Source organism: Artemia sp. Qi Xiang Cuo, chromosome 4 (genome assembly GCF_049724085.1).
Source record: "Artemia sp. Qi Xiang Cuo chromosome 4, ASM4972408v1, whole genome shotgun sequence".
Classification (NCBI taxonomy): domain Eukaryota; kingdom Metazoa; phylum Arthropoda; class Branchiopoda; order Anostraca; family Artemiidae; genus Artemia; species Artemia sp. Qi Xiang Cuo.
The window spans coordinates 7,153,294-7,165,701 of NC_142797.1; the positions used below are offsets into that span (position 1 = coordinate 7,153,294).

Genomic DNA, 12,408 nt, shown 5'->3' on the forward strand with positions numbered 1-12,408 from the left:
CCGTGGCTCATACTTGCTATTTTTTTAATTCTAGTTTTGCTGAACAAAGAAAAGGGGGTATATTGATTTTAAAAACGTTTTCTATAAGAATTGAGATGTGCTGATACTAACTACGCAAACATTAACGTCTATCATGCATCGCTATTGGGTTATAACACATTACCCAATGAGGTAAATCAAACATTGATTTCGTACTAGCTAACTTCATCTTCTTCTTTAAATCCTTAATGATCTAGTTAAAAGGAAGATTCTAAAATTTCCTTTCTTCCTTAATTGATCAAAAGTTAAAAGGAAGACGATGAAATTTTAATTTGATCAATTTGGGATAGGATGATTTAAAAACACTTCTTTTAAAATGTGCAAAAAATTTATTTATCATTTTGTTATTTTTAAATTGACTTTCTGTTTGAAAAAGTACTAACAAACCATTTAAAAAAATTGCATTTTTTCACCTCCGCAGAATAGTAATTTCGTTAATTGCCAAGTAATTTTGGTGATTTTAATTCGTTGCTTTAAAACAGAAATTTAACTTTAAAACAAAAGTTAACTTTAAAACAGAAATTTAATAAAGTTAAATAACAGTTTAGCAAACCACTTTTTGCCTTGATTTTGATCAATTCTTATCGAGACTATAAGACAGTTAAATTATATTTACATTATATAATTAATATTGTTATAATTTTTATATATTACATTCATTATAGCTAATTAATTATATATTAAATAGTTAAATTAAAAGTCTATAATATTATAATTATTGATATTTATATATTTAACTATAAGATAATTAAAACATATATTAAGATACTTATATTTTGGTGCTTACTTTATACAAGTCACTTAAAACTTATACAAATTATATATTATACTTATTATGGCTAATTGATTGCATATTAAATAGTTAAATATTTACATATTTGACTATAAGGTAGTTGAAAAATAGATTAAGATAGTCATATTTCGGTACTTACTTTATACAAGCTGCAATAACTCTTTTTCGTTCACCTTTACGTAAATGCTGACTCTGTAATTTCTACCAATTTTTAAATCTTTCAGTCAAGCTGATATTTTCCATTGTTGATACAAACCACGAAGAATTGGCTGTCTTATCATATTTAACCGTTTAAATAAGATTAACTGTTTTAATTAATTGATGTTTCTATTCAATTTTCTAAAAATTGCTTATTTCCAGTTATTTTCTAGTATAATCAATCTTCTTAAATTGCTATACAGTTCACTTTAAAACTGGTTAATTATTCAAACACAAACGCTTAATTACACCGTTATTCCAAATAGACTTAAATCTTTAATTTCCCCAAAAGTGTTTATGAACCAAACCGGATTGAATAGGTGCGGGGCCCGATTGGATGGATTTTTTTTTGCATGGCCCTTACTATATATTAAACATCTAAATAAAACATACATGCATAATAGTTTACATACATAAAGTAGTTCAAGTACGTAGTGGAAAATCCCTCTAATATCCCAATCAAATTCAAAAATTTTACGTCAGCATTTATGGGTATCAGTTTTCTACATTATAATATATTATATAAAAATATATACATTAATAAATCCCATCAGACAATGCAAGCTTAAAATAAATATATTTTTGATAATTTGAATAATTCATAATTTATCCCTTATCGTCGAAAATAAAGTATTTTAAATTTCAATTTTTTTTTGTTCACTTTGACGATAACGCGGGGCCATCACTCCAATCGCCCTTTATTCGGCCCTGTTTATGAAATATTTAATTTAGATAGAACATTCTCGTTATTTATTGTGAATTAAAGTGCCTATTACATTCCGTTTTTTATGTTGTTACGTTTGGTTTGAAATAAAGGTATTTTAGATCCAGAACCACCGTTAGGTTTTCATAACAGAACAAATTGCAAAAATTAATTTGGCTGCAAAAACGGTAAAAGTTAAATGAAAGAACTCACTGGAACCTAACCAGAATTCCCTGTCCCAGACAAGACTATATCCAGTATTTTTGTACAAGGGGGAAGGGTATTTTTTCGGAGGGAGGGGGCATGAAAAACTTAAAAACACATAAAAATGTGTTTTATGCATTTTCACTACGTTTTTACGGGTCGGAGCAAAAATACGGGAGGGGGAAAACCCCTTAGCCCCTCTTTTGAATACGGCCTTAATCCCAGATATCTTCAAGGTTCAGCTATCTGAAGAAAAAAAAAAAAAAAAAAAATCGGTAATGTGATCTTATTGGAATGACGATCAAAATACCCAATTCGAACCCAGTGTTAGATCTACTGCCTTTTATAGGCTCTATTTAAGTTTTAAGTCTTTTTTATCAGATCAGACCCTAGCAATTTGCCAATTTATGCGACTTTGTAGCCTACCGCAAAAAAAAATTTTTTTTGCCATGAAAGAGTCAAAGTGACATCGGGTGAAAATTCCAGAACAGCCGTTAGAGCCACCAAAAACCTTTACAATGCTGAACAGGCAACGCAAAAAAAAAAAGAAAACACGACAATGGCACCAATCCGAGGAAATTCTTCAGCCAGTGAACATAAGTTTGAAGAAAAAACAACATTTTCCCTATGAGCCTCTTCGGTGCGAGAAAAAGAAATAATTTAAAAAAATGTATAAAAAGAAAAGGTCGAAAACCTTAAATAACACCAGACAAAAGTGGAATAAAAGTACCCTAAAAAAAGTGAACTAAAAAAACAAGAATTAAAAAACCCATATTCGCACCGAAACAACAAAAAGGTAACAGAAGATATACTCCAAAGATATTCGTATTTAGACATTCCATGGTAAATGAATTTGTTGTAAATTCATCAAATAAATATGAATTATAGATCAATTTTGCTGTTGGCGCAGCAAATCTTATATTCCGTTTGATAAGCCAAAATACGTTTTAATAAGGGTACACTACCTTTAAAAAATCACCCAAAAATCTCGTCCATTACAAAATTTTTCAAAATTTTTGAGTTTGTGTTGCCAAGCTACGTAGAATCGATTTGCCATAGCTTGTAGTAAAAGATCCGGTAAAAGATTTGAAAGTTTTGAGTCTTTGTGTTGCCAAACTACGTAGAATCGATTTGCCATAACTTGTAGTGAAAGATCCGGTAAAAGATTTGAAATTATGCGGTAAAAGATCCGAATAAATAACAAGAAATTAAAAGTCAACGCCTAATTTTTAAAATCTTGGAAAAATCACTTAACTTCTCTTGATTTGCGTTAAATATAGACGTAGTCGCTTTAAATAAATTTAACTTATCAGAAAGTATGAATTTTGTTTTTTCGAATCAATGGAGCAGAATTTTCTATTTATGGTTTTTGCCAAACTACGTAGAATCGATTTGCCATAACTTGCAGAGCTTGGGTAAAAGATCCGAATAAATAACAAGAAATCAAAAGTCAACGCCTAATTTTCAAAATCTTAGAAAAATCACTTAACTTCTCTTGATTTGTGTTAAATATAGACGTAGTCGCTTTAAATAAATTCAACTTATCAGAAAGTATGAATTTTGGTATTTTGATTAAATGGAGCAGAATTTTCTATTTATGGTTCAGGAAAAGGCTGTCTCTAAAAATGTTCTAGCATGCCTGCAAGGAAATTGCTAAAAATCAGATAAGAAGAAATATTATTGGAACAGTTTTGAACTGCCTTTTCTATCAAATCTCATAGTTAATATCACTGATTCTCAATAGCTCTCAACGATGGCTAGTCCTTTGGGAGAAATTGCTAATGGGTCCTATGTCTTTGTGACGGTCAGCCGACGCTGAGGCTTGCAAAATGATCTTAAGGTACCATATCCTCCTAAATAAGATTTGATTGATACGACGACGTATCAAATTTCAGAGATATTTCAATTCAAAAAAAAAAGAGTTTTTGAGCAAGTAAGAAAGAAGAGGACAAATTACCCATGCATTTCTAAGAGTTATAAACAAACACTAAGCGTATTTATTGAACATTTATTCTTAGGGGGAGAGGGGGTTTCGTTAATTGTAGAATATGCTTAGTAGCAAGCTCATAACGTTATACTACCAGAGGGTAACGGATGGGCAAAAATCCCCTTCTATCTCACTTCGTCTAATCTCAATTAATTTTAAATACACTCAAATATAGAGAATGTTTACCTTGTGAACTAAATGAGAGAGAAGTAATTCCAGTAGGATATCGATGAAACTGACATAGTCGCTTTTTGTTGGCACCATCCCAAATATTGACAAAACCATCAGAGCCACCAGTAGCAAAAGTGCTGTATTTTTCGTTAAAACTGTTGAAAACATTAATAAAATTATAATACTTAATTAATTAGTTTAATTCATTAACTAGGAATTGATACGAACATAATAATTTAATAAGACACAAATATATTTGCAAGAATATAAAGTGTTTCAAAGTCACCTAACTAAAACATGCTCCTCAAATTTATAACTCTTCAAATTTTTGGATTAGTAATATCAACTCCTTTCAATGTGATGATATACATCCGACTATTAAATTTTACATGTTACCCATGAGTAGTGCTTAAACCTCTCAAGTTCCAATCATTTTCTAACTTTTTAAAGTTTTTTTTTTTAACTTTTTTCTTAGATCGTTAGAGGTTATGTTTTATTCATAGCATGATACTTGTTTTAACAGAGGCTCCTTGGCCTGCACAAGGGGGGGGGGAGATACAAATATTACTTAAAAACTTACTCAAAACGAAAGCAAAAATGGATCACAAATTGCCTACCAAAACCGAAACCAAACAGTAACAGTTTTTTTTTTATCAGAAGTCACTAACAAATAACGCCATCGAGCCATTTCAGGCAACATATTCCCAACAATATGGCACGTAGCCAGAGGATTAAGTCGAACCTTGCGAAGAAAGAAGAAGAATTTTGATATGATTCGGGTTACAAAGATGATAATTAGATTGACCAGAGGAGTGCTAAATCAATTGAACAGCACAAAGGATTTTAGAGGAGATAATCTAAAATTTTGGATATTTTCCAATACAAACTCCAAATATAAAGAATCCACCAAAGAAGCAAAAAGCCAAAAAAAATATATATCAACAATCGGAATGAATGCAAGGCGGGGTTTCGTCTCTCCCCTCCAAGAAATCCTAAATTTCCCTGAATTTCTGATGAATTCTTTAACAGATTATCAAATAAAATTTATTTTTTTATTATTACCCCCCCCCCCCCAAAAAAAAAAAAAAAAAAAAAAATTACGAATATCGTCGCTGCTACAGCAAAATGTTGAATAGGATATTTTCAAACTCTGAAATAATTGTAAAAACCGTTTGCTGAGCAGTGTTGCCAACGCTGTACGATTGTACCGTTTTTGGCACAATTTAAAGGTCCTGGTACAATGCAAAACATCTGGATATTTTATAGTATAATCCAAAATTCACGGTGCAATTCTGAACAGTTTCATTCTTTTGTCTTTCCAATTTATATTTTTTTTCAGAACTTTCGAAACTGCTCCATTCTCTTATACATGTAAGCATAAGAAAAGGGATTTTCGTCAAACACGACACAAAAAGGAAATCTCCACAAATTTCAAACTAACAGTTGCATGATAAAATATTGGATTATTTAACTCAAATAAGTTAAATATTTAATTTATTAAATAATTAAATGGTAATATATATTATTTAGATTAAATAAACAAAATTAAGTTATAGTTAGTTAATAAATTAAATTTACATAATAATTAAATTACACTCATTAAAATTTAATAATTAAATATTTACAATTTTTAATTCAAAATTACATTCTGAGAACTTGAACATATAAGCGGAAATAAAAGGTTGCTTATTTTCAGTTTATTCTGTGAAATGGAAAATTACGCAGAATACTACAATTGTACTACAAAGAATCATTTGTCGTTTAGTTTTGGTCGAAAAACTGGTACAATTTGTCACAAAGCGAAGGCGACGCTATAACACTAAAAGGCGACCATAGTAGCCCCTCCAAACCCCCCCAGCAACTTATTAGTGACAAGGGACGCAAGCTGCATCCTGTTTGAACTAGATCGTACAAGGATTCAAAGTGTGTGATTAGTGGACCAAAGGACCAAAGTGATCCAGCTTTTCAAATTCAGGGTTCACCAGATTAAGGTGTGAGACACCCTTAACGTATGGGTTTGATGTCAGAATGCGCACTTCACATCCATAATGAACTCTGCTGTCCCAAACACCTAAATTGTGCTACATAACTTATTATCGCACCTTGAACTTTAGATGTTAAAATGCGTAGTGTGCCAATTTGGCACCATTGTGTCCAAAATAGGGTGCATAGAAGGATGGTGTACAAATGTACTTGAAAATGATACATCTTGAGATTTAAGAATTTTGATATTCAGATTTACGATTACGAATTTAACTACTGAAACCAAACCAAGGGGGTTGAAAGAAGGAGCCAAGGGGGTTGAAACCAGAAGGAGAAAAGAAATGAAAGGAGAAGGGACGTACCTTATCGCGTTTACAGGATAAATTTCTTCCTTTTTATCTCCTTCCTTAATTCTATGACACTTGAAGGCGTATTTTTTCTTCTGTACTTCAGGGCTTACATCAAAATATTCAACAGCAACTCGGCCCTCAATCGAACTGAGAACGTAGCCCTGCAAAAAGACAATTTTAGCCAAAAGAGATTAAAATATTCAACTTCGCGCAAAGCGCTGGAGTGGTGTCGAGTTCTTTTGCTTACGTTTGTATCGTTTCATTTTGATCCGCAGGGAATTTCGAGAAAAAATACAAAAACTGCACAAATTAACTTTCTAAACTGCTAATTTGTAATTTCGTCAAAAATCAACAAAGAGCATTACAATTAGAAATATAATTATTCAGAAGCGTTTGATATATTTTTTCTAGACCAGTCCAATATCCGCAAGTCCTAATCGTGCAAATTAAATTTTTTAATATAGCCAACTATCTATCTACATAGCTATTAAATAAGAAAACAAGGTTTTCCAACTGAAAGTGAAGAGCAACATTAAAACTTAAAATGGACAGAAACTATTACGTGATATGAGGGGGTCCCCCCATCTAAATACCTCGTTTTTTACGCCAAAGTTTGAATTTTTGTTCCAATTATTTAAGAATGACTCACGAAGCACAAGCGCCGTTTACTTGAAAAAAATAAGCTATTTTAAAAGCTCTAAAAAAAACTTTAGCGTAAAGAGAGAGGTATTTAGGAGGGACAACCCCCTCATACATGTAATAATCTATGTTCATTTTAAGTATTAATTATGCTTCTTACTTTCATTTGAATTTTTATTATTATTTAATACATGATCGTTGAAAAAAAAAATACCAAGAAATCCAGCTCCCCCTTGATGGAAAATTTCCTTCTCCTCCAAGAAACATTCCGCCATGGAAAGATCTTCGAATGTAAACCCCAGCCCCACCAGAAAAACCCGCCCCGAAAATTATCTGTATACTTACCAATAGCCAATACTATTAGTACTATTAGTACAATACTAATAGCCAATACTATTAATTGAAGCCGTTCCCCCTGGGGCTGTGGAGGGGGGGGGGGGTCAAGTCATCCTCAAAGACATTTATTGGACCTTTCAACTATGCTGAACAAAATGGCTATCTCAAAATTTTAATTGAACGACTTTGGGAAAAAAGGGGTGTGGGAGGGGGGCTAGCAGCCCTCCAATTTTTTTGGCCACTTAAAAAGGACACTAGAACTTTTGGCTTTCGACAAAATGAGCCCGCTCACGATCTTCTAAAATCACTGGGAATATTCTTGTATATAGGAGCTTGAAACCTTTACAGTAGATATTGTAATCTACATGATTCTCTGATATGCTGAATCTGATGGTGTGATTGTCATTAAGATCCCTTGTTATTTTGGGTGTGTTTATCTCCTTTTTTCAAATATTCTTAGGCTCGTAACTTTTGATAGGTAACATTGGACTTGATGAATTTTATATTTTATATATTTTCAATAAGCATCAAAATTCAATTCTTTTGATGTGTTATCAAGATCTTCTTAGAGTTTCGGTTACTATCGGGCCGCATCGCTCCTTACTTAGTTCGTTACAACTAACTGTTTGATATACAGACTAAACTATGTTCAGAGTGACATCTATCCCAGCAGTAATGACACTTTTAAACATGAGTTTGGTATTAGTATTAAAATTCTTATATTAGTATACAACTGAGGCGGGAAAGAAACCATTTGTAATCGGGACCTGAAAGAAATTTGGAAAGAAAACATTACCTGCCATCTAGCATTGCTCTTCAGTACTAAATTGGCATACTAGCAAAGTAAACATTTTATTAGAAAAAAAAATAATTGAAGTGAAAGCACAATTAAACATGGGTGGCTAATAAAATCATTTTTTATTAAATTAAAACTACTCTTTTTGCAAATGTTTCTAGTTATATTCTGCGTATGAAGTCAGTTGCCAGATACCAGCTCATAAACCAGATAAATCTATTTTGGAAAAAAAACCTTCTTTCAGTTTTTTAACATCACATTTTGGGGAGAAAAAATTGAGAGGCATTAGTATTGTAAAATCAAATATAGGGACCTCGATCATCGATTTGAGGATTTGATGCGTTATTCAGGGGAAAAAAGTACATAAAAATTACAAAGGTTAAACTGAATCAAATGGTTCAGTCACAAAGATGTGAACACAAGGAGGGGGTGGAGCAATTACCCCTGAAATTGGTTAGCGCAGGGCTCCTAATCTCAGAAAATAATCAAGACAAGAGGAAAATTACATTTTTTGCACTGCAAATTAAATGCATTCAAAGTATTTGACTTTATATTATCAGCGTATCTTACAGTTTTAAGTTTCAAGCCTTTTAGTCTTAAGTTTAAGCCAAGCAGAAAAAAGTCTGTTAGCCCTTTTTCAGGTCCCATTTAAAGCACTCCAACATATATATTTTTTTAATCTTTCTTTGGAACTGTGCTAACTATTGCAGCACAGTAGATTGATGCTCTGCTTGCTAATACGGAGCACCAGGGTTCGATCCCCACTGCAGCAAGTTTGGGCAAAAGGCTTGCTACTTGTCCCTGTAAAAACACACAGCAACTGAACCGCCGACTCGACGCCCTATGCGCCAGCAATGGCTCAGGAGGATCTTTATCCTTTATTCTTTGCAACTTCGATTCCCGTCGACCCAAGGCCTATCAGGCACAAGTTTCAAACCAATTAACAAAAATACAGTTTTTGTCCTATCTTCCGGCTTCCTTTTTGGGGCAAGTGCAAGTTACAAGCTGTTCAGAGAAAAACTTTCTCTCGGGCTGTTTTGGGGGAACCAAATTTTCTATTCTTTTTTTTGCCCAAAGACTTCATGATACAAGTTTCAAACCGATCAGAAAAAAAAACTTTATAGCTCTTTTTGTAGCCCCCTCTTGTGTGAATCGTGCCCTCAAACTGACTTTTTATTTACAGCAAGTGGGCCTATTCCTTGGCCTAGGGACTTACAGCTCAAACTGGCCAGGAATAATAGATTCTGTTGCCCGTGTCTGGGTTCCCTAACGCTCTTCTACCAACCAATAAAATTTTTGGCCTCCTTTGCAAAGGAAAGGATTCTTTAATATCCTACTAATGAGTGAAAAAAAAGAACATTTTCTAACCCAATATTTGGGGAACCCATGCCCCAAGTGAAAAAAGTGTTTTGGCCGTTTTTCGGGCCTGATTTTTTAGCATTGAGCACGCCATGGGCCAAGGACAAAAGGACAACTTTCAAGCAAATCAAGAAAAAAATAGCCCTTTTGCTGAACCAGTTTTTGAGGGGAACCATGCCCAATACAATTTATAAGTATTAGGAACCCATTTGCCCAGGAATTCACAATGTAAGTTACAAGCAACTAAAAAAGAAACGATTGTTTCAGCCATTGTTTTTTGTTTTGTTTTTTTTTTGTGGGGGGGGGGCCAGTTTCACCTTTTCTTTTTTTGTGTGCATAAGGGTCATCTTGGCCCGCGGCCTTAAAAATATTAGTTTCGAGTCGATCGAAAAAGTCTTGTTAGCTCCTTGCTGAGAGCCATTTTGGGGGGCACGTACCCCCCAACAAATTTGTTTTTACACTAGCCCCTCTTTGCCAATGGACTTACGGCAAAAGCTTTTTGGGAATTTTTGGGCCCTCCAACAGTCTCCCTCTCCCAAAAAGCATGCCCTCCTCTCGACCAAGGAAACAATCCCTGAATTTTTAGGGCGAATGGAACACACAATGTAAAAAAATTTACTATACAACCGACCTGTAAGCAATTGGCAATTTACATAATTCACGGCTCTTGCCCAAGGGGTTGTGGAGGTTACGTCATATCCGGACGCATGTTTATTAGACCCCTCAATATATGATAAAAATGACAATTCTCAAATTCTAATCGGATGTCTTGGGGTGTTCCAAGGGGCCGAGTAGCAAAAAAATGCCATGGGCGAGGCTGGTTCCGCTCAAATCGCTTTCAACCCCTTAAAAGGGCACTAAAAATTGTGATTTCCAATCCAATGAGCCCCTTCCCATGTTTCTAGGACCCTCCGTCCGGTTCATACCGTGTGGCCAGGACTGAAAGACACATGGATCTTTACTAAGGCAACGTTAGAACGGCACCTCTGATACTGCAGGTTCCATTAGTGTTGTTACGAATTTATACGTAGTTTTGATATGTCTACCCCTCTCTGACTCATGGTTGGGAGATCAAGTTTAAATGTTTTTGACCGTGGAGGGGGAGGGGCAAAGGCTTTTTATTGGGGGAAAGATAATCTTTTTGTGATTCTTCGTAGTTGAAAGTCTTTTTTTCTCTCTCTTTTTACAACAAAACGATGATTCATACTAAGATATTTTGGTTTCTTTTCTTTTTAATGCCTATGGCTTAGGGGTACCAATTCCCAAAAATTTAAGCAGGCGGGAAAACAAAATCTTTCAATACCAATGGGAGAATATCCTTTTTTCGATAAAAATACCAAAAGTCGTTTTCAATTAAAAATACCCCCCCCCCCTGCAAAAAGTATTTATCCAAATCTTTGGGAAGAGGGCAGAATCTAGGAGGGCATGCACCCTCCCAATTGATGCCACAGTATGATCCACAGGGCTTTTCTACTAGTTAATTAATAAAAGCGCAGGTTTAGCCCACAGTTATAGATAGATTATCAAGATTACACAAATTGTGTATAACGAACTAAGCGTGAACCAGGATGAAGTTTTTTTTTTATAATAAATTTACTGTATAATGACAAAAGGAAATTGACCTGTTGTCGCATAATGAATTATTCATAGCTAGGAAGTTAAAACATTTAATCGGGAAAGTTGTTACAGGTAAATAATAATAATAATAAAATGCACGTGTTATTGCCATGAAAAAGGAAAGTTTATGTTGAACTTGAAGAATCAATAATATTTTAATCAATTCTTTGAAATAAACACTCTATTTTGCGTCTTTTTTTAGGAAGTGATATAACAGTAACGTCTCTTTCCCTAAATTAAATAAAAAAGACAAGAATTTTCAGCTGAGAGTAAGGAGCAACATCAAAACTTAAAACGAACAGAAATTATTACGTATATGAATGAGTTCGTCCCCCTTTTCGATATCTCGCTCTTTACGCTAAAGTTCGAATTTTTTCAATTCTTTAATAATAACCTATGAATCACAAAGGCTCTTTTGAAATTAGAATAGAATACATAATAGCTAATTAGAATACACAGCTCTTATGAAAGTACTAAGATACTTTAGCGTACTGTTACATACTGTACTTACTGTTTTTTACATACTGTTCATTACCACGAAATGTTTGATTAAACAAACAAAAAACAATTTTTTTCAATTGAAAGTAACTTACTTGGAACTTAGGTCCTCCTGAGCCATCTGGGGCGCATAGGGGCCCCTATTACTATTGAGCCGGGTCGCTTCTTACATACTGTTCATTACCAGGAAATATTTGATTAAACAAACAAAAAAACAAGTTTTTTCAATTGAAAGTAACTTACTTAGAACTTAGGTCCTCCTGAGCCATCTGCTAATTGAAAGTAAGCAGCAACATTAAAACTTGAAACAAACAAAAATTGTTACGTATATAAAGGGGTTACTCCTCTACAACACCTAGCTCTTTACGATAAAGGTTTTTAGTACTTTTTTAAAAAAGCTTCTTATTGTTCTAATTGAACGAACATGGTGTTTCAGGAATCGTTCTTAAAAGATTGGGACAGAATTCAAACTTTGCCATAAAGTACGAGGTGTTGAGGAGGGGGCAACACCCTTTATATATGTAATAATTTCTGTTTCCTAAAAAGCTTCGTAAAAGTTCAAAAAAAGTTCGTAAAAAGCTTCCATAATACTCTTAATAATTTCTGTTTGTTTTAAGTTTTAATGTTGCTCCTTACTTTCAGTTGAAAAAAAACTTGTTTTTTTATTTAATTTCCGATACTTTTTAAATAATGCCAAGAAATCTGGAATTCCAAGAAATCTGGAATGCCAAGAAA

At 33.5% G+C, this 12,408-nt stretch overlaps 1 protein-coding gene across 2 annotated transcripts in view; it reads right to left on the minus strand.

The window, feature by feature from the left end:
* The window catches only part of LOC148952731 (mitotic checkpoint protein BUB3-like), a 96,219-nt gene that overhangs the window by 23,429 nt on the left and 60,382 nt on the right, over positions 1–12,408 (minus strand). For both annotated transcript variants that reach the window (XM_089087382.1, XM_089087383.1), the window contains exons 5-6: positions 6,441–6,589; positions 4,111–4,250 (exon numbers count right to left, since the gene is read on the minus strand). In XM_089087382.1, the coding sequence (XP_088943508.1) occupies positions 4,111–4,250; positions 6,441–6,589 (289 nt within the window). The remainder of the gene's footprint in view (positions 1–4,110; positions 4,251–6,440; positions 6,590–12,408) is intronic.